The sequence below is a fragment of the Triturus cristatus genome, chromosome 6 (assembly GCF_964204655.1).
Source record: "Triturus cristatus chromosome 6, aTriCri1.1, whole genome shotgun sequence".
Lineage (NCBI taxonomy): Eukaryota > Metazoa > Chordata > Amphibia > Caudata > Salamandridae > Triturus > Triturus cristatus.
Window position 1 is genome coordinate 1482429679 of NC_140589.1, and position 26990 is coordinate 1482456668.

The window sequence follows — 26990 nt, forward strand, 5'->3', positions numbered from 1 at the left end:
AGGTACATATGGTTAGGTATTTCATAAGGAGAGCTTTTCTTATGTAATGCTTGGTTTTATTGTGCATTGTATACTCAATTTTGGATAAAAATTTCTGCAGAGAGACTGAAGAATCTATTGTCTGTGTTTATACCATTCATAATGCTGTGAAGGAAGCATTGCAACTACTATTGCGCCTTTTTTCTGAATTTGAATACTCCTCTTCACAAAAATGTGACCTCCTATTATCGTCGTCAACTTTAGTGGATTGTACAAGCTACATTGTATTGAAGATGGTCACAGTTTACAAATTTGGAAAGTCTTTCTCGCAGAATTAAATTGTGTGTTGCTTTTGATGAATGTTAGGGCTTGATTTCAGCTCACCATTGCTAAATATTTTCCTGTGGCCCAACCTTGCAGCACAGTGGTTTGTGGCATTAACAGAATGCCATATTTGACCCAATACATTATCAGTTTTAAAAAATTGTTATAATTACCTTCACATGTAGACATTAGAGGCCTTCCTAGACATTACACATTTTGTTTATTAAGCAGAACTTCTATACAAACTTCACAATGAAAAGAATTGTAATTTCAGTAAATATTCATTCTTGAAGGTGTAAAAGGATGAAAACAAAAAAGGAAGTGGGTGCAAGGAGAAAACACTGGGGGGCTTGCCTCACATTGGATCAAACATGGTATTTCCTACTATGCTTTCTTTAGCTTGCTTTTGAACAGACAAAAAAATCCAAAATGCTACTGGGTTCAGATTTTAAAATGTAGGAGTTATAAAATGATGTCGAAGACGAATGTACATTGAATGGGCATAGAAATGGGATGTGTGATGTTGTTTTGAAAGGTTTCATCAAATAATAATACCAATTTAAAACTAGACTATGCCCCAATGGACAACAGATGCTATGAAGCAGCAAGATTCACGTAATTATTGCTGAAACAGAGTACAATGAAACCGCATGTTTCCACAAATTTTCAAGTAGCCTTTTCATTATGAATTGCTTAACACTCCACTGCCCTTGTTTCAACAACATGGGGTCCACCAGTGCCTTACTTTGGTCATTAATACAAGGTGATTGCACTCTAGACCGTAACTAGATCTTAAAGGTGAAGATTCTGTTGAACACCATAGACCAGCTGACAAACCGGTTCTGTGAGAAGTAATCAAAAGAAATGTGTGAATTTACAGAATTATTCTCATTTGACATCCATCGATAAATTACATGAGAAAATCATGTCTGAGAAAACTTTGTTCTCAGATACTTTTCATCAAATCATCAGTGCAGGATTTTTGGTTTGGTGAATGTACCTTTAAATTCAGCAACATCCATAATTTCAATGTAACACAACAGGTTATGAAATCCAAAACGTATCATCAAATTATTTTGTGTTCTTTCGTTGTTGAGACTCTCAACAATAGTCATCCAGTCTATTCTAATTCAGTAGAAAATCCTTGATGCACCAGGGCAAAATGGGCAGTTACAATCACCAAAAACAAAGAAAGCAGCCATTAAATAGTGGCACAAAATGTTTTTTAAAGTAGCCATAGTATTATGCAAGGAGCTGGTTGGTGGCTATAAAGTATTTATTACCTTTTTGGATGCAGGCCGGTGTGGGGGTTGTGACAGCCCTCAACTGCCCCTCAAACCCCCTGCCTTCATCTTCTGTCAATAATTCTCTGGGCACGCCCTCCCGCTTGTATAAAGTTTATTAACTAGAAGGGTCACTCCTTTGGATTCAGCTGACCTGTCAGTATAATATTATGTAAAACATTATTTAAGTCAAATGGATATCCCCACTTTTGTTCTGACATGTACTTGAATCACAATGTGTTTTAGATGGGATCACACTTGTATGCAGCCAGGGGAAGAAAAATACCTTCTGTTTGCTTGTGATATATTTTTTATGTAGTGCTTTTAATAGATGTGGGTAGCTGTATGAATACATTAAAGTAGATTGCTGCACTCTCCACCCTCTTTAGAGTCTTTTAACTTTCAGTTGTCTTTTCGTTTCAGACTCTTCAGAAGGAGATCCAGGGCCACCAGCACCGGAATGATGATATTTTCGAGAGGAGCCAAAATATTCTCAAAGATAGCAGCCTTAATGCAGAAGCCATTAACCAAAGGCTTGCTGATCTCCAGAGGCTGTGGAATCTCCTGATAGAGGAAACTGAGAAACGCCATAAGAGGCTGGAGGAATCCCACAAGGCTCAGCAATATTACTTTGATGCTGCTGAGGCTGAAGCGTGGATGAGTGAACAGGAATTGTACATGATGTCAGAGGAGAAAGCAAAGGTGAAGGTTTTGATGGCTTAAAATCAGTAAATGTGCAAATAATGACATACCTGAGCTGCAGAGGCCCCCATAAGTTGTTTCTATAAGGTTTGCTCATACGACTGAATATTGCAAGGGTTTCTCCCCAGTGATGGCTGTCTGCAACCCACTTTCCATGCCTAGCCTATTTATCTGGCTGGCAGCATATTTAGCATTTTCCCTCAACTTCATATGCTGGTATTGGACTAAATTAGAAGGAGATTTAAATGTAAAAATTTAATTCTCTTCAATTCTTTCAGGATGAACAGAGTGCAGTGTCTATGTTGAAGAAGCATCAGATTTTGGAACAGGCAGTCGAAGATTATGCGGAGACCGTACATCAGCTCTCGAAGACAAGTAGAGCGCTGGTGGCAGATAGCCACCCAGAGAGGTTCATATTTTCCAATCGTGTTGTCAAGCTATTGTTTTTTGTTCATAGATTAATAACTTAAGGGCTTTACGGTTTGTTTTAGAAATCTTAAGCAGTGCTGGTAGCAGGTGTATCACTCCGCCTAGTGACGAGGAAGCAGGAATCCTGCTCTATTTTCCTAACACCTACTAAAATAGCCTTACATCTCCTTTTCTGCCAAGCATCTAACAGCAAAAGTGGCTTCCACACACGAGCTAGAAAGGTTAGAGATTAAATTATTTTATGGCATCAGCAGGTTTTAGTGCAAGGAAGTAGAGGAAAGAGAAGGCAGTGGCACAGCTTCTCTAGGAATCAATTTGTTTTTAAAGACATTATGATATTTCTATTTTCTTGTTATGAATAGAAAGGTAATAAAAAAAGGTAATATGTACCCTATCTCTAACACTACAAAGTACCATTAAAAACGCACCATCTGTCAAACACTTCATTCTGTTGGGAGTCATTATTTTTTAGTCTCTTAAGTCTTTCAAAAAGTTTCATTCGTACTGTGGACCACAGTTTATACATGGCATAAATGAAGGCAGCTACAGCCATGTGGCTGATCTAAATTTGATGTTCATGTGAAAGTGAGTACTAGCAAGCATTGCATATGTTGGTCAGAGGAGTGACCTTTATCTGGAGTTAGTGAATATCATCAGTTGAGATGAGTGCATAGAAAGTGAACTACTAGGCAGACACATTACATTTGTATCACTTCAGATTGTTTGCCTCCCTTATAACAAGACATACTGCACTTTAACTAGGTCCTGCTCTAGTTATCTGATTCTAGAATAGAGATTTAAGCTGTCTCTCCCCCACAGCAGTTAATTAAAATGAAGACAAAGATCATGGTATACACTAATAAGGAACTGAAATACTCAGGAAGTTCACTAGGTTTGCTTTGATAAATCCTTGTTTATTTAAGGTACTTTAACAGCTTTGGGTTTGTTTTTCTTAACCTATATTCTACATTTTGTTTCATCTGGGCTATCTGGATATTTAGAGCCAGGAAGGCATTATCTGAAAATCCTTTTTTTAAATGTTGGCATGATGATTGTGCTGTACCAGACCTAGCAAATCTTAACATTTATTTATAATCTGAACATAAAGTTCAGTATCTTGTCTTGAAATCCAATGACAGTCACTCCTTGGCTTCTTATATGATGCCCTTTTTTATGTTTTGTTTAACTTTGTTTAAATGTTTAGTTACAACATTTTAGCTTTGAGTAGCTGTTATAGTCTTTGGTTACATCATTTATTAAATTCTGTGCCTGTGCATTGACGTTTTACACAGACCCTTAACATTTCTTGTTTATTTTAAACTAATAGGGACCCATTTCCTTTAGTAACAAAACAATGGGTTCAATTTTTTTGGTGCTAACCCTATCACTAGGAAAACTGTTCCAAAGCTTATATTGTGGTAATTCTTGCTAAGAAAACTTCACATTTATTTTTTTCATCTTGCCAGTTCATTAAAGAATCTTACTGGTCCAATTTCTATTTATTTTTAGTGAGCGCATTAGCATGCGACAGTCCCAGGTTGATAAGCTTTATGCTGGTCTGAAGGATTTGTCAGAGGAGCGAAGAGGCAAACTGGATGAGCGGCAGCGACTCTTCCAGCTGAACCGTGAGGTGGATGACCTGGAGCAGTGGATAGCTGAGAGGGAGGTGGTGGCTGGATCGCATGAGCTGGGACAGGACTATGAACATGTGACGGTGAGTGGTTTTACCATGCTATCAAAAGTGCATACTTCATTGGCTTCCTTCAACATGTGTATGGTAGGTTCACAATGCTGCTCTTAGACGTTTGTTGATCTACAGGAAGCCTGTATCCCATCACCATTCTCATTTACTCTGTGATGCTGACATATCTGCACTTATTGAGACGTTACAGCAGGTGTCTCCAATCAGTTCTATGAAGGCTTGTTTTATTTTAATAGTAAAAAAGATGCGTTACTTAAAGGTCACACTGTTGTAAAAACGAATGCAAGTGTTTTCTAAAGGTCATAATTTGTTTTTATTTCAGATGTTACAGGAGAGATTCCGTGAATTTGCCCGTGACACTGGAAACATTGGTCAGGAGCGGGTTGATACAGTCAACCACATGGCAGATGAACTCATCAATTCTGGACATTCTGATGCAGCCACGATAGCCGAATGGAAGGATGGTCTGAATGAGGCCTGGGCAGACCTCCTTGAGCTGATTGATACAAGAACACAAATTCTCGCTGCCTCTTATGAACTTCACAAATTTTACCATGATGCAAAGGAAATCTATGGACGCATTCAGGATAAACACAAGAAACTTCCAGAAGAGCTTGGCAGAGACCAAAATACAGTGGAAACACTACAACGGATGCACACAACATTCGAACATGACATCCAGGCATTAGGCACACAGGTGAGTGCACATAAGCAGGTTTGAAATATTTAAGATTTTTCTGTTGTGCTACGGGTCTTCTTTCAGTGCCTTCTGAGCTTGCAGGTGCAGTAAAGGAGTGATGGACCCACTGAAGTATTATTAAATGGTGTCCAGATCTTGATGTGGCAATTGAATTGTGTGACCTATCTATGATCAGCAGCTGGCATGCTGATTTTATGGAGCCAAACTACTGCTTCAGTTTCAGATGCAGTGATTGGGAGCATGCGGAGTCCCTCTTGCCTTCCTTGTGTATAAAGAGATCAAATCCCTTACAATGTAAATTGGTACAAAGATCTGAAAGAGACCCGTTAGTGATAGATTCCTTACCTTAGAATATCCCCAGGTGTTTGGATCCGGAAAGTTCCGCTGAGCAGTACCCCTGCACGTCAGTAAGTGGCGTCGTGCAGCTCCGCGTCTGTCACTGGCGTCGTAAGCGCCGAGATGACGCCACGGAGAGTACGTGCGCGCTGACGTCAGTTCTTTCTTTTTCCGCGCCAGCAAGCGCAGATCCGGATTGAGCGCCTTAATCACTTTTTGACTACTATTTTGAGACTTTTTGTCTCCTCATCTTTATCCTGGTGCACGTAGGGATGCCCGGCTTTAAGTCCGGTGGGGCCTGTCGCCGGAATCTGTCAGTGGCGGACCCCCACGATGTTTGCCTTTACTGCCTGGAGACTGCACACGACTGCCGGGATTGCCAAGCCATGGCCCCCAAGGCCTTGCGGGAGCGGTGTCGGAAGTTGCTGGAGGTCCGGCATTTGTCACGCCGCCGCTCCGGTTCCAGGAGCCGCTCCCGGGACCGCTCGCGGGACCGGAGCCGTTGCTCCTCTGGCTCCAAGTCTTCACCCTCGGATTCCGGTAAGCGACGCCATAAAAAGAAGTAGAAGAAGCGAGTTCGCTCTCCGACGTCCCCCCGTTGCTCCCCGGAGCCGGACGCGGGGGACAGGGGCTCCCCCGCGGAGGCTCCCCTGGAGCCTGGGAGTCCCGCGGCCTACCTGCCATACCCGGGTCCGTTGGCGACTCCGGAACAGGTGCAAGAATTCCTTGCTACCATGGACCACCTTTTTAGGCCTCGGGCTCCCGCCGGCACGCCTTCGTGTCCAGATCTTGTTGGCCCAGCGACTCCGCCACTGACGCCACAGGATCCTGCGCCAGGTGTTCTGACCCCAGCGCCACGAGGTGCGGTGTTGCCGGATCCGGCGCCGCCCTCTGCGCCACACTGGGTGCGGTTTATTTCTCCTTTGCCCTGGTTCCAGGACCATTTTGTTCCGACCTGGGATCCGCATTGGGAGATGGTCCGACCCTGGCCGGTGCCGTTCTCGGCACTGTTCCCGACACCGTTCATGGACTGGGAATGGTCCGAGGACCCTCTTGCTCGGCAAAGTGACTCCGAGCAGGATTGGGCGACCTTGATATCTCGTCGGACCCGGGATTCGCCTCCCCACGCTTACGATGGAAGAAGGTGCCTCCTACACAATGGTCCTCCGTCGGGCGGCTGAGGCCCTTAATCTTGACCTCCCCACAGTGGCCCTCAAGACCAACCTCCTCACCGAGGTGCTCCAGACAGCGTCTACTTCGTCGGAGCCATTACTTCCATTCAATGGCGCCCTTACCGATGTCCTCTTGGGCACTTGGTCGAGGCCGGGCACAGGGGCTCCGGTGGATAAGAACGTCGCCTGGCGCCAATGGCCGGCGCCCGGTGACCCCGCTTTTTTGACAACTCACCCTACGCCTGAGAGCCTGGTCATTCAGGCCTCGACGTCCGAGTGCTTTTCCTACGGCCCGCTGGATAAGGACTCTAAACCGCTGGACCAGTTTGGGACGCGGTTGTTCTCTAAGGTCAGCCTGGGGCTGCGGTCGGTGAACCCCGCCTGCCTGTTGGGCCACTACTCCCACGCTGTGTGGGATGCCGTTGCTCAGGTGTTGCCTCAGTGTCCTGAGGAGGTGCAGACTGTCCTTTCTCAGTCAATTGCTGAGGGTAAGGATGCGGCTAAGTTCGCCATTCGGTGTGGGTTGGACACCGCTGACTCATTGGGCAGGGCGATTTCTACGACTGTGGCGTTGCGACGTCACGCCTGGTTGTGTTCGGCCGGGTTCTCACCCGATGTCCAGAGCTCGCTTATGGACATCCCTTCGATGGCACCCGCCTGTTTGGCGACAAGGCTGACAGTGCCCTGGAGCACTTTAAGGATTTACGGGCTACGGCCAAGTCCTTGAGCCTTTCTGCCAAGAGCTCGGCCTCTCCTGGTTTTCTTTCCTTTTGAGGCCAAGGTAGAGGCAGTCAGGCGCGCCCGTCCCCTAAGCCTGTGCAGACCCAGCCCCAGCGTGTGTGGGTTCGTCCACCTCCACCCCGCTGCTTCCGCCTCCAAACCTTCCTAATCTGAGCTTCGGGGAGCACCCAACGCCGGTGTGTGGCAGGATCCGCCACCACCTCCCTCACTGGCGAGAAATTACATCAGACAAATAGGTGCTGCAGATAATCTGCCACGGGTACTCCCTCTGCTTTCAGTCCTCCCCTCCTGCCATGCCACCTCGGTGCCACTGCATGTCGGGGGATCACTTGGCCAAGGTGGCCATCGAGTGCGTTCCTGGACCGGAAGTAGGGAGTGGTTGTTATTCCCACTACTTTCTGGTCCCCAAGAAGGACAAAGGGGGTCTGCGTCCTATCTTGGACCTCCGGGACGTCAATCGCTTCCTCCAGAAGGAGAAGTTCAAGATGCTGACTCTGGCTCAGGTCTTAGCTGCCCTTGACCCTGGAGACTGGATGGTAGCGTTGGACTTGCAGGACGCATATTTTCACACCCCCGACCTACCGGCCCACCGGCGTTGCCTGCGGATCATGGTAGGCCACGAGCATTTTCAATTTGCCGTGCTCCCCTTCGGCCTTACCAGCGCCCCTCGGATGTTCACGAAAGTGATGGCGGTTGTCACAGCTCATCTGCGCAGGTCCGGGGTGTCAGTATTCCCCTACCTTGACGACTGGTTGTTGAAGGCGGGCTCGCCCCAGACAGTCGCCGCCCACCTTCAGACTACGGCCGACCTCCTGCATTTGCTGGGGTTCTCCATCAACGTGCCGAAGTCGCACCTGAGTCCCTCTCTGAAGCTCCGCTTCATTGGAGCGGTTCTGGATTCGACGCTGTTTCGAGTTTATCCTCCCGAGCAATGAGTCCGGGATATTCAGGCTATGATTCCGATCTTTCAGCCTCTGTCCCGGGTTTCAGTCAGGATGACCCTCTGTTGGGCCTGATGGCCTCCTGCATCTTGCTGGTGACACATGCCAGATGGCATATGCGGGCTCTGCAGTGGGACCTAAAGTTCCAGTGGACGCAACATCAGGGCGACCTGTCCGATTATGTCTGGATCTCGGAGGGCACTGCATAGCAGTTGCAGTGGTGACTCACGAATCACGATTGGGTCAGTGGCAGATCCCTCTCCCAGCACACAGTGGTGACGGATGCGTCCGTCCTGTGATCGGGAGGCCACTTGGGAGAGGCGGAGATCAGAGGGCTCTGGTCTCCGGCAGAGTCCCGGCTCCATATCAGCCTTTTGGAGCTTCGGGTGATTCGGCTTGCACTGAAAGCATTCCTTCCCTCTGTCCGGGGAAGTGTGGTGCAGGTGTTCACGGACAACACCACCGCCATGTGGTATTACAATAAACAGGGCGGGGTGTGGTCCTGGACCCTATGTCAGGAGGCTCTACGCCTCTGGACGTGGCTGGAACGTCAAGGCATTACCTTGGTGGTTCAACACCTGGCAGGTTCTCTGAACGCCAGGGCGGACGAACTCAGTCGCCGGTGCTTGATGGATCACATATGGCGTCTGCACTCGGACGTGGTGCAAGGTCTCTTTCAGCAGTGGGGAGAGCCTTGGTTAGATCTATTCGCCACCAACGAGAATGCGCAATGTCATCAGTTCTGCGCGTTGGAATTTCCAAGGCGGCACTCATTCGGCGACGCTTTTCGTCGCGAGTGGAGTCGCGGTCTGTTTCACGCCTTTCCGCCTTTTTGAAGCTTCCAGATCAGCCTTCTCTTTTTAAGTCCCTGGTTGTTAACCGTTTTCTTAAAGGCATTACGCACATGTTTCCTCCCGTGCCGTTTGTCATGCCTCAATGGGACTTGAATCTCGTTTCGACCTACGATGTGCGCTCCTTTCGAGCCCCTTCATACCTGTCCTTTGCGTCTTCTTACCCTTAAGACCGCTTTCCTGGTCGCTATCACCTCTGTCAGACGAGTGAGTGTGCTCCAGGCTCTTTCTTCCAAACCTCCTTTCCTTTTTGTTCAACCGGACAAGGTGGTGTTAAGGACCCGTCCTTCTTTTTTGCCAAAGGTGGTCACGCCCTTCCACATCGGGCAGACCATCACTTTGCCTACCTTCTTTCCGCATCCTTCAAGGGAGGAAGAGAGGCTCCACCGTCTGGACCCGAAACGTGCGCTTGCCTTCTATCTAAAGCGTACACAGCAGTTCAGTGTGGATGACCAGCTTTTTGTTAGCTACCTGGTCGCCAAAAAAGGTTTGGCGGTGCACAAACGGAGCATCTCTCGGTGGGTCGTTCTGTGCATCAAAGCATGTTACTCCTTGGCTAAGAAGGAGCCTCCTGTGGGGCTGCGTGCCCATTCTACCAGGACAACTGCAGCCACTACTGCCTTGGGACGTGGCGTTCCCTTGCAGTACATTTGTCAGGCAGCTACATGGGCCTCGCTGCACACGTTTACCAAGCACTACTGCCTTGACAGTCAAGTCCGGAGAGATGGCTACTTTGGCCGTTCCGTGCTCCGTGACTTTCTGGTGTAATCTTGTTCGCAGACCCACCACCGGGTTGGTATTGCTGGGGTAACTATTCTAAGGTAAGGAATCTATCACTAACGTGTCTCTTTCAGATGCAGAAGTTACTACTTGTGTAACGATATATCTGTAAGAGACATTAGTTAGTGATAGATTCCTTACCGCCCCACCCATCCTCCCCATTCTGCCAACTGGTTACTAGGGTTAAGGTCATCCCTCTATGGGCCCTACTAGTTTTCTGCACCAATGGTCAGTGTCTTGCATGGCTCTGCGTTCCTGGCGCGGAAAGTCGTGTACAGAACGGACGTCAGCGCGCATGTGTGGTGCCTAAGTACTCTCTGTGGCGTCATCTCGGCGCTTACGACGCCAGTGACGGAGCCTCACGATGCGAAACTTTCCGGATCCAGTCTGACGCCTGGGGATTTTCTAAGGTAAGGAATCTATCCCTAACTAATGTCTCTTACAGATATATCGTTACACAAGTAGTAACTTGTGCGTCAGTAATAGAGTGCTTATCCAAAGGCAAACTTTGGATTATTGTTGTGGTCTCAGACTGGCTGAAAAAAATTATCACAGAGATGAGCTTATTGGATCAGTATGGGCTTATCATTTTGTCTCTGTCGTCTCACCTTTGGTTGTTCGTTTAAGGAAGAACTACTTGGTTTTAAGAGATGGGTTGCCTAGAACCAGTTTCTGAAGCTAATGTGGCCTTTTCCCTTAGTGAATATGAAGATCATGCGGGTCCTTCTGTTTCAACATGTAGGTAAACAGTGACTGAGTTTGTTTACCTCCTTTATGGGTCATGGTGAGAGGAATGCAGTAATTGTTTTGGGATTGTAGATAACTGGCTTCTAAGCACTGGCCTGGCCTTCAGCACTGGTCAGTCGGTTGACACATTAATGGTCTCTTTATCTGATTTTCCAGCCAGCTCTAATGGTGCAGTTTGAGAAAGGCCATCTAAATTTGCATGAGGCCCCTTAGATGGTTGTCCTATTGATGGAGCTCATGTCTCTGGTGATTTAAAGTGCTGGTATTGCCTCTTCATCATAGTTCTTATGGACTCTGAAAATCGTTTACTAGATTCCCTACCCCTGGTTATAATTCACAACTGTGTTATTAGAAGTCTTCACCGTTAACTCTCATTAAAGCACCTTCTAGAAGTGTATACACTTTCCTTTTGTCCCTGGCATGAATAATACTACAACAGTGCCATTGAATGCTTTTGTATTGTTCCACAAATAGAGAACATTTATTTGAACAAGAGAGAGCGTAGAACCAGTCGATCCTTAATGGTCTTCTGGACAGTTGGGGTATTTGGCTTACCAGCTATGCAATGACACCTGAGATAATGGACATGCATGTTCTGCCTTCTGCTACCAGTAGTTAATCAACATTTCCTAGTTTAGCATCTTAGGTCTCAAAAATTAAAAACAATAGACCCCAATCAACTCCCATCTTAACTTACATGCTGGCGGGTAGACTTCCTGCCCATCCCTGGCCTACACAGTCTTGCACAACCATACCTTTCAAGCTGAAGAGTTTCTAGTGTGTGTTTTTTGCCTAAGCCATACATACAGTGAAGGAGGTTTTACAGATCTTCCTTGAAGGTACTGTTCCCTTGTAACAGAGTTTAAGCCACAAAATATACAGTTTTTTTGTGAGACAGCATTTCAGGAAAGTAACCCCCACTCCATTGGAATTTCAGGTAATGCATGAGGTGTCTTGCATGCAGTTTTATCTTGCATTGAAGCTTACCTTCTCTTGAAATCTCTCAATGGATGGGTCACAGGTGGGTGAAAGATACAGGAAACCAAAATTTGTTTCAATAATGCTTTTTGTTGCATACATCAAAACAAGGTGAGTTGGGAATGTAAAAATAGTGCAAGTAATGTGCATTATCCCACCACATATTAACAGACCTGCTATGTGACACCCAACTATTTATAAAGTATCCTGTTATCGCAAGATAAATGGCTATTTTTCCACCTAAAGTGGAGCTGTGAAGCCCAAGGAGTGGTGATTCTGTTTGACTGCCATCAGCTGACATCAAAAGTCCTGCATCTTCACAGTCAAGTTCATGGAGAGGAGGTTGTTATATTGGAGACTATGTTTCAAGGATGATGCTCTTTTTAGGAGTGAGACCACAATTCATGATGGTTTAGCGTCACCATAATTGTACCACTGCCAGCTAGAAGCCAACGTCTTGTATGCCCTGGAGGGCAATCTGAATGCCCTTTTCACCACTGAGGGGGTCCATGTATTCCGTGAATGTCAAATGCCCCTTGGGACCTAATCACTGCTGTTGAATACAGATAATCCACAATGGAGAAAATCCCAATACCCAGTTTGCTACTTTCCTAGAGTTTCCACCATTACAACTTCCTTTTTAATATCAGCAACATATGGTGTAAGATGGAGGATCCCACATGACTAAGACCGTGTCGCTCTTACAGTCTGTGCTGCGCCTGTCATTCCCCACCGTACACAGGAAGGAACTCCCACCTCCTCTAGCACTCCTACTGCAGGGCCTTTGCTTAAATTTAAAAGCTGTCTCACCATCTTCTCACCACTCGGAACACTGATGCACGTACTAGCTTTTGTCTGGAGGAAAGTAGGGGCCTATCAGCATGTTATTCAGCTCTGTCACCTCCCTGCAACTCAGATTAAACATCACTAATGTCCATGAAGGTTAACCCATTAATAAAGAACCAACATAACTCACTAGGATGTTTGCTATCAGGAAAATCTTCTCTTTTCAGTTATAATTCAGGTTCCTGGGCTCACCCAAACACCAGGGAGCAAGAAATTGTGTTTCAGAATGTCCACGATGGGACATTGGATGAATTGGCATACTGCACGAGCAGGTTAAGCAAACATGGCTGTGGAAATATTTGGCATCTGAGTGAGCTGATATATTTGTATTATGATCCTCTATGAACTAATTTTCTTCAGTGCACTTCAAGCATGATGGAGTGGGTGCATGGATATTTTAGAAAAGGTGAGGTTTCACTGTTTCTGCAGGAATGTTGGTTTGCCTTGTGAAAAAGTTTTTAAGGGCTACATTTTACTGCCATGGTTCAGATGCTGTCTACCTCTTTTCACAGTGTGCTCCGAGTATATGTTTTTTCAAGGAGTGCAGGGAACATCATGAAAGGAAAGTTGTATATCTTTGCAAAAGTTATTTTTGGATCATCCCATGAAAAATGACTTTGAGGTGGATGTTGAAATTATTAAATTACTTTTAAGTCCAGAAGATGAACCTCCAGGACTTCTTTCTGGCTTTCAGTCTCTTGCTGGTTATTGCAACACTTCTGAGAGAGGCTATTTTTAGGTTTCGCGCCTAGAGATGCAGTGCATAGCACTGCTCGCGCAGCGAGAGTCCTTTTGTCCGGGGTTCCAAAACGGACCCTGGAATTGTACATGCTGGTGCGTGTGTTTTTAGTTGTGGCTTCCGTTATTGGGCTAACGATGGTCTAAGCAATATTTTGAGTATAGACCCTACATGTGATGTGTGATTTATGAGAATGCACACGTCATAAGTAGATTACCTCTCTGTGGTTGTCTTCATGTCGGAATCATTAATAGGCCAATTGGATTTGGGAATACACAGAAGGGCTTAAAGTCTCAAACATCATGGCACAAGATTGAATTTTATGACCTTCTCATAGCTTTATAAACCCGACTTAGTAATAACATATTTTCCAAGTGTTCTGCTTTGTCACTTTTATCATTCAGTTATATTTTGTATGCAGCATAATCTGCTCCAGCAGTTCATATAACTGCCTTTCAATGGCTCCAGCCAGGGCTTTAAGTGGGATGAAAAAACTGGGGGGTGTCTCACAGGGGCATGGCAAATGTAAGTAAGGGCGCGGCTTAAAAACACATAAGCTAAAAATCTGTACTTAGCATAGTGTGCCGCCCGACTTGTATTTTGCTGTTTCTGTCATTGCATCCAGATGTATGATACAAGTAGCATCATACCTACAACAAGTCAGAACTATTGGCTTTGTCAATGGTGGTTAGTTGCATAAGATAAATAAGCAGCAGCTATGGCTCCTGTATAATGCTGAAAAAGCTTCCACTTAAAGCCCTTGTGACACCACGACGATGTTGCTGCTCCTGAGTTTCAAAATGAGAAGGGAAATCCAGAGAGAAAATTACTCTCTTTAAAGGATTTCCCTCCCCCTACAGCGTTCACCTGGCATGACATCATGCCGTAACTTCTCCACTAGTGAGAAGTGAGCAGCGCACATGATGTGCCTGCTGTCACTGCAGTCTGGAAAAAAATGGACCACCTGTGCCAGGCACAAAACAGAGCCCGATAGAGACCCGTTTCGAGGCCCCCTTTAAACAAACATTTGCAATGCAATAGGCCTCGCATTATTAAAGTTTGAGCTATTGGTGTTGCATTGTTGCCAATAGCTCAACTTTAATAATGCGAGACCTATTGCATTGCAAATGCTTGTTTTTGTTTTGGTAGGGCAGTAGTAAAGCGAATTTTAATACTTGGGTTTGGAGGTAAAAGTAGTTGCTGCTACTAACGTATAGCCTTCTAGTGGATGAAATGGAGGATGCACTAGAGACGGCACATATAGTTATGGTTTGTGCAGACCATGAATCTGATCTGACAGTGAATAATTTGAGTTAAGGTTAATTGTAGGTTTTTGACCTTGGTGCAGAGGGTTATGGTTCCAGACAACAGGTGTGTAAGGATTTCCTGAAATGTTGAATTATCTTGCACTCAGTATGTTTCAGAAAGCTTATTGTCAGCATAAGTCTGTCGCAGGCAGATAAAGTTCTAGTGTGGGTTATTTCTTTTACTCTGATGGATACTTCTAAGCATAGATTCGTCACCTTTCAAATATTCCCCAGGTCCCATACTGGATCTGGAAGGTTTCATAGCAGTGCTCCAGCGAACCGCTAGATGGCACTGTGTTTTTCTGCTTCGTTCCACCTGAGCGTGCGGACATCAGGTCCTTTCTTTCCACACCTTTGAAAGTGGATTCAGAGCTCCTTTCCATTTTTCATCAGGTTGCCTCCAGTTGGGCAGATCCGTCCTCTGCGCTATCTGAACCCCTGGGCCCTAGCTCTGGTTCTGCAATGACTCCAGTGCCGAGTTCTGTTCTGGCTCCAAGACCTGCACTTCATCCACTCTGGTTCCAATATCGCTGGCACCAGAGCGAGATACTCTGCTGATTTCAGTGTCTGACTCTAAGCTGAAACTGTCTTGACCCTGAATGAGATCGTACTCGAACTTCACTCTTGCACACCCAATTCCCATGCAGTCGGATTCAGTTAAAACACTCTTTGCCATTGAGCTGTTCTCAGTTGCTCCTCCAGCTTTTCAGTTCTGACTCTGACCATAATTTGTCACCACTAGGAGATGATGGGGATGATTTATCCCCACATTATAATGATGGCAGTATATGTATGGATTTACAAGAGGCCAGTGTCCTTGTGTGCTTCCCCCTGATACAAGGTTGATTTCACCCCTTGAGCTGCGAAAGGAAGAGCGTACTTCCTTTGCTGTGGTCATCATAGGTGCTACTGAGGTCCTGGATCTACAGATTCCTTCTGTTGAGGGTAATGTTCCTACTGAAGTTCTTAAGTCACACCCCCTGACTCTTCTGAACCCTTATTTATGTTCAACAAAGCCCTAACTGATATTCTTATGGCACTTGGTCTAAACCATGCTCTCACCCACAGGTGGACAGGCAAGTGGCCAGATGCCACAGATTGGTGCCTGGCAACTCTGATTTTCTTATACCTCCTGACAGTTTGGTGGTCCAAGCTTCCAGCAGCAAGATGAATCCGAATTCATTCTCCACGGCCTTCCCTAACAGGGAATCTAAAAGGATTGTGGCATTCTGGAAACGTTTGTTCTCTTTGGTCAGCCTGGCCTTGATGTCGAACATTGAAAGATGCCTACTAAGATGTTATACGCACACCCTCTGGCCCATGGCCAGTGAGATTTTGCCAATGATTCCAGAAGAGTTTAGGACCTTCTTGGCTCAGACCATTCAAGATGATCAGGATGCAGCCAAATACTTGATTGAGGCTGGTTTGAACACTCCGGATTGTTTGGGGCTAGAAGTCAGCATTAGTGTGGTTCTCTGTTGCTACGGATGGATTCTATAGACAGGCCTTAGTGGGGATGTGCAGACATCCCTTATGGATATACCTTTTGATGGATCCTGCCTTTTCGGTGAGACAAGCGTGATTCTGTCCTGAAGTGCTTTAAGGAAAGCCAGGTCATGGCATGCTCTTTGGGTCTTTTGATCCCTGCCAGACAGTTGCCCATACGTTTTGGTTGTTCCGAGGTTACGCCAGAGATTTAGCACATAGGCAATGCCAGACCCCTCCACCCCCATGCACACTGCAGTCACCTCTGCACTTCTATGGCCTGGGACAGGGATCAGGCAGGGTATGAGCAGGTCACCAGGGGTACAGATCTTCCGAGTCCCCCTCTCCTGTGACATCTTCTTTCAAGCTATTTTAGTTTGCCCTCAGCAGCTCACAACTACCTTGTGTGAGGCAGGATCCAACATTCCATCCCAGGGTGGCAGTCATTCACATCTGACAAACGGGTCCTCCAGATTGCACAGGAGGGCTATGCCCTTCCATTTCTTTCCGACCCACCCCATCTTTCTCCCACTTCAGAGTGGCCTTCAGAGATGCACCTATCCATCATAATACAAGATGTGCGAGCTCTACTGTCCTTCGGTGTTGTCAAGAGGGCACTGACCCCCAAAATATATACTGTTTGTTACTCGCGCTATTTCCTCATTTTGAAGAAGGATGGAGATCTTTTGTCCTATTTTAGATCTTTGAACTCTGAATGCCTTCCTGACGAAGAACACATTCAAAATGCTCACACTGGCCCAAGTTTTTTCTGCCCTGAATCCAGGTGACAGGATGGTGGCCTTGGACCTGCAGGACAAGTACTTGCATATGCCTGTCATGCAGTTCCATAGACGTTACCTGTGAATAAAAGTCGGCCAAGAGCATTGCTCCCCTTCGGCTTTACCTGCGCTTCTCAGGTGTTCACTAAAGTGCTAGCGAAGGTTGCGCCGACTTCAGAAGTAGGGGGGTTCGCTGTTCAGGACATGGTGCTGGTCAGAGCAATTTCTCTGTCTCAATGTGTCCAGGACATTCTTGCTATGACCCCGATGTTTCATTCTTCGTCCTGGATCTCGGTGAGAGGAGCTCTGAGGCTTCTTGGCCAGTTGGTCTCAAGCATCCTGCTTGTACAGTTCACCATGTTGCATATGTAGGCTCTGCAAGTAGGATCTGAAGTATCAGTGGGCCCAGTACCAAGGAAACCTGTTTCATGTCATCCAGGTTTCGGGGTAGACTGTACAAGATCTGCTGTGGTGGCTGGTCAGCAACAACCCCTCTTCCCTACTAAACCAGAGCCGATGGTGGTGTCTGATGTTTCACTGCTCGATTGGGGAAGTCATCAGGGAGAGGCAGATATCGGAGGATTCTGGCCTCCACCAGAACACCGCATCCGTATCAATCTGTTGGAGCTGCGGGCCAATCACATGGCACTGAATGCCTTGCTACTGTCCATCAAGAGGAGGTTGGTACAGGTTCTCATGGACAACCCCATCACCAAATGCTGGGCAGAGTGTGGTTCTGGGTCCATTGCCAGGTGGCTCTGCATCTGTGGACGTGGTTGTAACTTCAGGGCATCTCCTTGATTGTGTACCTCCTGATGGGATCTTTAAACACCAGGGGGAAGGTCTTACCAGAGCTACATGACAGGTCATGAATTGCAGCTACATCCTGAGATGGTACAGATCTTCTGACAATAGCAAAAATCCTGCCTAGATCTTTTTGGTTCAGCTGAGAACACGTAGTGTCCAAACTATTGAGCTTTGGAGTTTCCACAAAGGTCCTCCATAAGAGATGTATTTCAACTAGGGCGTGGCACAGCACTCATGTATGTCTTGCTGCCTCTACCACTCCTCACCCGAGTTCTGAAGAAGATGAGATACGACTGGGCCCAAGTCATCCTAGTGACACTGGATTCGGCCAGGAGCGGGTGGCGCCTGGAACTCCTGGGCATTTTCATCTGACCTTCTGTCAGGTTACCACTTCAGGAGGATGCTCTGACTCAGTCAAGAGTAGGAAGCTGAAGGTTGTGGACCTCCACTGGCATTTGTATGACATTGGATAAGATGTTGTCCTCTGTAGCAGGGCACGGGGGGAAAACTAGTGCAGTGTCTGGGAAGGTATCCAGACTGCTGGCGTCCTGAAGCTCTTTGTACCAGTTATCATCTTGATTGGCTGGGAAATCTCATCTCCAGTATCATAGCCCCCATTATCAATGAGTATGTGCCGCATAATTCATGGAGACGTGAGGCCATCCGGAATGCACAGTTTCTGGTAGAGATTCTATAAAACCGCAGATTCCTCACGACCCCACCATGTTCCATGAGCTTGGCTCATTCATTTAATAAGTTTCCAACTTCGAGATCTGCACACTGGTTGACACGGTTGATCTGATTTTGGCTCCGCGTCTGCAAGTGCAGATGGGTCAGAAAGAAACTCATGTCAGGGCTCAAGATTGGCGCTCAAATAGGCCTGCACTCATGTTCAGCGCAAATGACCTCGATGTGGAACCATCGGCATCACCTGCTGACATGCAGGGTACTTCTAAAAATTTTACTTAACCAGTCTGGTGCCTGAGGAATACTCAAAAAGTGAGGCTTCTTCAAGTAGATCCAGTCTCTACTAGAAAGAGCGTTACTGAAGGTAAATATCTTGTTCTTCAGGAGTTAAAAGCTGTTAAGCAGACATCAGTGTTTCCTTGTTGGTGGTTTTGGCGATCAGTGTTGGAGAATTCTTATTTTGGTTTTAAATAGTATGTCTAGGCCTGGAATACACAGAGTAATTTCGAATTTTAGGTTTGTCTCCAAAGGTACTGATAGTTTCTCGTGGGCAAGACCTCCCAAAGCAGGCGGCTTAAGATGCAACTTCTGTTGACTTATCAAAAGCTGAAAGATGTGTCTTCTCCCACGCATATTCCAAGTGTTGGTATCTTGTGATTAACTTAAATGATGAAGCTTGGTTTTGCCAAGGTGCAGCCTAGGTGACGTAGATTGGCGCAACCTTACCTATCTCTTAAGCATTAATGGCCATTTAATGCTAGCTATTGTCATGCTATATATTCTCATTGTATCTATTTGAGGGACCATCAGTCTTTGGTTTAAAGATAGGCTGGGCAGGTCACAGTCTTCAGATCGGAAGCAGTAGGACCTAAGGTGAGGTCCTGCCATGCTGCAGACAATTGAAATAGTCTGAGGTGTTATGATGTAAAGAATAAATACTGTTTATATGCTTTTGTTTAACGTCTTTAGAATTAGGATGCAGTATTCATCCACAGGAACATCAAATGTCACATTTAACCTCTGGAATTCTTGTGAGGGTATCTTATAAGTTGTGTCCATTTCATTTGAGAATCTATAAAAATAAATTGATGTGGAAAGGACGTGAACTAACCGAGTGGGAATACTACACATGGTTGTGAGAAAGTGGCTCTGTATATACTGTTCCCAAATAGGTACAGGGTGTACAGAGTCCACAGTCCCCAGAGGTTTGGCAGAGGCTAAAGTTCGATATAACCTTACTCTCTAAAGTGGTAGCTTGGTCGAGCAGTACGGCAGTATCAGAGGACAGTGTAAAGCATTTGTTGCACACACTCAGCCAGCAAATGGTCTCACACACTCAATAACTGAACTCTAGGCCAATGGTTTATATATAAAAAATATATGCTTGTTTTATTTTAGAACCAACAATAGGTATTAAAATATACTTTCTCAGAATGAGATGCTTTATATAAATAATTTTGCAATATGCAATTGACTTTTGTAGAAAGTTACAAGTGGTTGCAATAGGCAACACAATTATAAACACAACAATGCATTGAGTTCAATGGAAGTTTCAAGTTATTTGCCACAGATTACTTTTAGGATTACTTTTGGAATTCCAGGACTGGATCCTAGATTCAGTCCTGGGTCAGTACTTGGAATCAAGTGATAAAAGTCGACTTAATTACTGTGATGATTTTTAGACAATATTTTGCTATTTTAAAAGTTGACACTTAAAAAATATTTGATAGAAAACAGTCAATGATTCCCTATGGCAGTAAATTCAAGTTGCAGGTATAGTATGTTCTCGTTACTTTTGTAATCCAGTACTGGGTGCCTAGACTCAGTACTGGGACCTTTATCCAAAAAAGGTAAGTAATTACGTTTTCAGATATTATACGATTTTTAAAGAATATTTAAAGATTGCAGAAATTGACACTTTAGAAGAAATTTCACAGAAAAACAGTCAATGATTTCCTATGGGAGAAAATTGGGTTACTGGTAAGTACAGTTGTAAGTATTTTTCAGAGTCAGTGCTGGGCACCAAGATGCAGCCCTGGGAGCTCACCTAAGAGAAGGTGAGTATTTTCGTTTTCGTTACTCTGCTGGTTTTTGGTGAATATTTTAAGATTTGAAAAGTACACACTTAGAAGAAATTTCAGGAAAAAGCCAGTCAATGTTACCCTATGAAGAAAATTGAGTTATCGGTTTAAAAGTAAGTACTCGACTGGCAGAGTTGAGGTTCTGGGCATAGACTCAGGGGTCCCCCAGGGTCAGGTAGGTACGGTTGGTTCACCCTCAGCGGCACAAGGGCGGCCGGTTGCAGAGAGAGTTAGGCCCAATGTTATCCTATGAGAGGTAGGGGGGCCTTGGTTGCTGGCGGCTGACTAGCAGGCCATGCGCCACCACCACTTCGAGAGGTAAGTTGAGTAGTTGGAGGATAGGTAGGTACCCTGGGATTGGGCACAGGGGGCTGCGGGGCGCCGGGTGCAGGGGTGCCTTTTGGTGTCGGGAAATCTTACCCACTGTTGATCGCGGTTGGAGGGGCACCTTGTTCTGAGGCTAAAGGCTTCTTCAGGAGTGTCGAGAGAGGTCCTTGGGTGCCGGACTCGGGGTCACAGTCGCTGTGGGGTCGTCCTCGTGGTCTTTGTTCACTCCGGCACAGGCCAGGCTTGGCTGGTGCAGAGTGTGCTGGGTTCGCGGTTCCGGGCTGCTGCCAAGGATTAGAAGTAGGTTTTGAGTAGAGCCTCTACTCATGGGAGTCCCAGGGGTTTAGAGTCAAAAGATAGCCAGGTCCTCCGGGGTTTGTGAGGTTGCTGGCCACAAGAGATGCCGGGTTGGAGCAGGTTCGAGGGTCGACAGGCCGGTAGGGCTGGGGCCAAAGCAGTTTGTGTCTTCCTCTTCTTCGCAGCTGCAGGGCAGGTCTTCTTTCTTCTAGCTCTTCTTCGGATTTTGGAATCTGGGATCTGGGGAAGGAAGGTTCAGAGTGCCCCTAAATACTAGATTTAGGGGCGTTACAGGTAGGTGAAGGGCAGGGACCAATGGGTCCCTGTCCTGGGGTGGATACACCCCCCCTATCCTGCCTCTCTCCTGTGGGAGAGGGGCAGTAGCCTAGTCTTGATAGGGTTGGGCTTCCCATCTTCAAGACGGCGAGAGCACGGAGATGTGCTTCACCTCGCCTCCCCCACCTGAGGGGTGGGGTTGGCAGGCTGGCACATCCCCTGTCCTTATTTGGGGTTTCCGGCCAAACTTCCCGCCAGAGTGGGGGGTTGCAGTGGCCTGGGGAAGCTCACAGAGGCGGCATACCTTTGAAGTTTCCCCCTGCCCATCCTGGGGGAGGAGATTTAGCACCTCGCCCAGGATGTGTATTGTTGCAGGCCCAGGAGAGCAGGAGCTCTCCTACCCAGGAGTCCAGCAACATGTCTGGTGTGTGGCAGCCTCAGAACAGACGTGGATTGTAGGTTAGGTTTTAGGGGGCATCTCTAAGATGCCCTCTGGGGTGCTTGGTACATTAAACCCACACTGATGCCATTGTGGGATTTAATGTGCTGAGAAGTTTGATACCAAACTTCTCAGTCTTCAGTGTTGCCATTATGGTGCTGTGGAGTTCGTGTGTGACGAGCTCTCAGCACCATGTACTCTTAAATGGCAGCACTGCACTTACAGTGCCCAGGAATGGACCTGGGTACTGTAGGGGCACAGGGCTCCTGCTCCTGTGCCCACACCATTGGCATAGGGCACCCAGCTAGAGGGGTGGCTGATATATGCCATGGCAGTGTAGGTGATGGGCATGGCACACAGGGATGTGTGCCATGTCGACTCTTTGTTTTGCCTTGCACCCAGACACCCAGCCTGCAGGGGGGGGGGGGGGGTGTACGTGTGTGTGTGTGTGTGGTGTGTGTACGTGTGTGTGTACAGGGCCTCCAAGGGTGGCACAATGAGTGCTGCAGCCCATAGAGGCCTTCCCTGGTCACAAGGCCCTGGGTACCTAGGGTACCATTTACCAGGGGCTGACATGTGGCCAGGGTTTGCCAATTTGTGTTTTTAGGGAAGGAACATAGGCCCTGGGCACCTGATTGGCAGGAGTCCAGGGCACACTCAGTCAAAGTACATTCAGCAATTCAGCAAAAAGGGGGGGCATATCATGCAAGAAAGATGCCACTTTCTCACAATAGTCTGGAATGAGTTAATTATTATACAACTGCATGTTTTTCATCACATAAACCTTCATTGTGAGCAAAACACTTAATATGCAAGTGCCTTTCATTGGATGTTGGAGAACACTCAAATCCAGGTGGATGTAACATTTTAGAATAAGCTCACATATTTCCTCACTCTTCTTTTTTTTTTTTTCTCCCCTTAGGTGAGGCAGCTGCAAGAGGATGCTGCACGGCTTCAGGCTGCCTATGCTGGAGATAAGGCTGATGACATTCAGAGGAGGGAGAACGAGGTTTTGGAGGCCTGGAAAGCATTATTGGATGCTTGTGAGGGGCGCAGAGCTACATTGGTAGACACAGGGGACAAATTCCGTTTCTTCAGTATGGTGCGTGATCTCATGCTTTGGATGGAGGATGTTATTCGTCAGATAGAGGCCCAAGAAAAGCCAAGGTAACAAGTTTAGGGCATGTGTTAAGTTGCTTAACCTTGTGATCTCGAGGAGCTGCTATGAATTGTATCCATTTCCAGCATTTACTACTCAATTAGTTTGGCTTCAAAGTATAACAGCCTCCTAGGATATCTTCTTTTTTCAGTCGTTCATTTTCCAGTCCTTCCTGCTCTTCTAAAGGTAACCTTTGAAATCTGAATCTCTCTAGTTATTTTTACTTTTTAACGTTTGTCAGTTCATAAATTTGAACTGTCTAGAGCTAGTCTAACCCAAATATGCAACTCCGAGCTTCCTGATGTGAGCAGCCATTTTATTGTATTAGTGAAGCATAAAGCACTGTTCGAGGCATATGAACTGCAGATCACACATTGTGCATAGATCTCCATCTGGTGTTGGGCCCGGATGTTTGCACTTGTTTTTGTATTGGAAAAGTCTTTGGAAGTCACGAGGTAGGTGACTCCTCCTTTGGATCATAGTGCGCATTGGCTCCATCGTCAGTTTTTTTTCCGTCATGTGTTTATCGTGCTCCAGTTCGGTGCCGTTACCGATCCAACTTTCGACGCGCAATCCTTCACCCTTTCTCCGGTATTGTTTCAATCGCGATCCCTAGTAGTTGTGCATCTCTTTAAGTTCGAAGTCCTCGATGCCGGTCGTAGACGAAGGCCTTTAGATCTGGCTCATGGAAAGGACTCCTTTTAAAAAGTGTCCTCAATGTGGATCGATGTTTCCACACACCGATCTTCATGAGGTGTGTAACCTCTGCCTTTCACCGGAGCACGAGGCCAGAGACTGTCCAGCTTGTGCCTCCTTCTGCTCCAAGAAAACCATTCAGTATCGTCGAGCTCGAAGAAGAATGTCTCGCTCATCGACATCTTCCAGGAGGGCGTCGATGTACCAGAGTAGGAGCGGGTCGAAGAAGGCCTCTTCAGCACCTCCGAAGTCGATGACTCCAACGTCAAAGACATCACTACTGGACAGCGGGCCGTAAGTAGTGACATCGACCCCCTCCCACCACCACCAAAAAAGGCTTCGGTAACAACTTTACCTTCGGGCCTAGGTGCACACCGGGACAATACTTCTCACGCCCCGCCTTCGGGCCCGGCAAAGAAGTCGACAAATAAGCCTTCAGGCCACTCGGGATCGAGTCAGCCTGCCATCGGCGCCGAAACCCAAACCCCGGCACCCAAAAAGAAACCGTCCTCCTCTTCCGTGCCGACCACTGGTTCCACATCAGTACACTCGGCACCGAAACCTACTGGTACCGACCCCTCAATTCCGAAAAAGTCATCAGAACCGAGTAAAAAGCCACTTCCAAAGAGTACGGATGCGCAAGCTTCGGAGCCGAAAAAACAACCTGTCCCGCACACTCCTTCAGACACTAAAAAATCTCACGCTTTCAAGCCAAAATCGCATAAATCCACTTCAGATTCGATGTCACGCAAGCCTTCGGAACCGAAAAAAACAGCGCCAAAAGACCAGCCTCAACCAGAAGAGCTTTTTACACTGGATCCAACCCAAAAAACCCTTCTTAAAGACCCAAGAACAGGTCAAATGACTCTCAGCTCCAAAAGAGACCAATGGATATGCCTATACCGGCTCCATCTCCACCAAAGAATAGAGACATTGCAACATCTCCTCTCAGACTCCCTTCTCCACCTCCTCCTCTACCTCCCCCATGACACCACTCCCCTACACCATCTCTTCCACCAGTGGACAATGATGATACCTCTGATGACGGGGGGAGGGTGCAGACGATGAACCACAAGGGGGATCCTAGTCCGCTTCACACACCAGACCCATGGGACGATTATAATACACCAGATGTCCCTAAAGTACCACAAGAGGACATCTATCCTTCTAGACCTTCCGCTCCAGAGGACACCATAGGTTTCACCCAGCTTGTTCATAGAGCTGCACAATACCACAGGGTGGTTTTACACACAGACCCTGTGGAGGAGGATTTCTTAATGGACACATTCGATACATCCCAAAGGTCCACTTCTATTCTCCCTATGTTAAAAGGGGTACTCAAACACGCACCTGAGGTGCTCAAAGATCCTGTTACGGCTAGGGTTATTAACCCCAGGATAGAAAAAAAATACAAATCTGCCCCAGCAGACCCTGTTTACATCAAGGGACAAATACCATTGGATTCTTTAGTGGTCTCCAATGCCAGAAAGAGGGCTAACTCACAAACGTCAGGGATGCTCCGCCTCCCGATAAGGAATCAAAACTCTTGGATGCTTCTGGTAAACGTACAGTGTCCCAAGCAGCCAATATTAGGCGAATCGCCAACACACAAGCTTTGTTGGCTAGATAGGATAGGGCACACTATGATGAGCTGGAGACCCTATTGCAACACCTTCCTGACAAATACAAGACCAAGGCCAAAGACCTCATACAAGAGGGTAAACTCATAACAAACACCTCCATTCGTTGCGCTCTAGACGTGGCAGACACCGTCTCCCGAGCCATCAACACAAGTGTCCTTCTATGTAGACCTGCGTGGCTAATCATTTCTGGTTTTAAACCAGAAGTACAAACTACAATACTTAACCAACCATTAGATCAGCAACACCTATTTGGCCCTGCCATGGATTCATCACTAGAAAAGATGAAAAAAAACACCGACACGGCTAAATCAATGGGAGCCTTGCAATCACAAGCACCCAGGCGTTCTTTTCATCGCTCCTCTTACAAGGGCACCACCAGAGGTTATTCCTCTGACAACCCCTCCACGTCCTATAAAAATCCCACCCAGACCTCATTCACCAGAGGTTATCAAAGAGGGGGCTACAGAGGCAATAATAACAAAGGTAGAAGCAAAACCAACAATACTCGCTCCGCCTCCACCCCTACCCAATGACTTCCCTCCACTCCCCCCGGACCATTCCGCTCCAGTCGGAGGAAGATTGCTACAATTCCTACTTGTCTGGACCAACATCACTACAGACAGGTGGGTGAGACAAATCGTTTATTAAGGTTATTGTCTAGAACTCACCTCTACCCCCAAACATACCACCCAGACAGCACCCAATGTCACCAGAACATTTATCGCTGCTAAAGCAAGAGGTACTTTCCCTCCTACAAAAACATGCAATAGAACCAGTTCCCCTGCATCAGCAAAACGCAAGGGTTTACTCCCTGTACTTCCTCATTCCAAAAAAGGACAGCTCTTTGAGGCCCATCTTGGACCTCAGACCCCTAAACCTGTACATATAATCAGACCATTTTCACATGGTCACACTTCAACAGGTCCTTCCTCTTCTCACACAAGGTGATTTCCTTGCCACTCTAGATCTCAAGGACGCCTACTTCCATATTCCCATTCACACTTCTCACAGGAAATATCTCCAGTTTGTAGTGGACGGTCAACATTACCAATTCAAGGTACTCCCATTCGGAGTCACCACAGCGCCCAGAGTCTTCACCAAATGTCTAGCGGTGGTTGCTGCTCACCTAAGAAGACAACAAATTCACGTCTTCCCATACCTAGACGACTGGCTCATAATAGCCAAGTCATTCAACCAGTGTGTACATCACACTTACACCACAATCCAACTACTCCACGACTTAGGGTTTACTATAAACCACGCAAAGTCTCGCCTACAACCGGCCCACATACAACAGTACCTCGGTGCTACAATAAACACCTCAAAAGCACTTGCATATCCAGTCCACCCAGGATAGCAAGCATACAACTTCTCATAACAAAATTCCAGCCGCAACTCTCTTACAGCTCGAGTGTTCCTGTAGTTGATAGCGATGATGGCCTCTTGCATCTTTATAGTACCTCACGCAAGACTCCAGATGTGTCCCCTGCAGGAATGTTTAGCACGTCAGTGGAACCACGCTCATGGTCAGCTGACAGATTTGGTGTTGGTGGACGGCTGCACACATCACTCTCTGCAGTGGTGGAACACCCAAAACCTTTCCTAAGGGCGACCGTTCATCGAGCCGGTTCCACAGATTGTGCTAACAGCGGACGCATCGCTCTCCGGCTGGGGTGCTCATCTATTACATCACACCATGCAGGGCAGGTGGACGCCTCAACAAAAGTTACTACACATCAATCACCTGGAGTTACTAG

At 46.7% G+C, this 26990-nt stretch overlaps 1 protein-coding gene across 2 annotated transcripts in view; it reads left to right on the plus strand.

Moving 5' to 3' along the window:
• The window catches only part of SPTBN1 (spectrin beta, non-erythrocytic 1), a 543544-nt gene that overhangs the window by 436353 nt on the left and 80201 nt on the right, over positions 1-26990 (plus strand). For both annotated transcript variants that reach the window (XM_085612597.1, XM_085612598.1), the window contains 5 exons: positions 2010-2288; positions 2567-2697; positions 4227-4431; positions 4742-5116; positions 22658-22902. In XM_085612597.1, the coding sequence (XP_085468723.1) occupies positions 2010-2288; positions 2567-2697; positions 4227-4431; positions 4742-5116; positions 22658-22902 (1235 nt within the window). The remainder of the gene's footprint in view (positions 1-2009; positions 2289-2566; positions 2698-4226; positions 4432-4741; positions 5117-22657; positions 22903-26990) is intronic.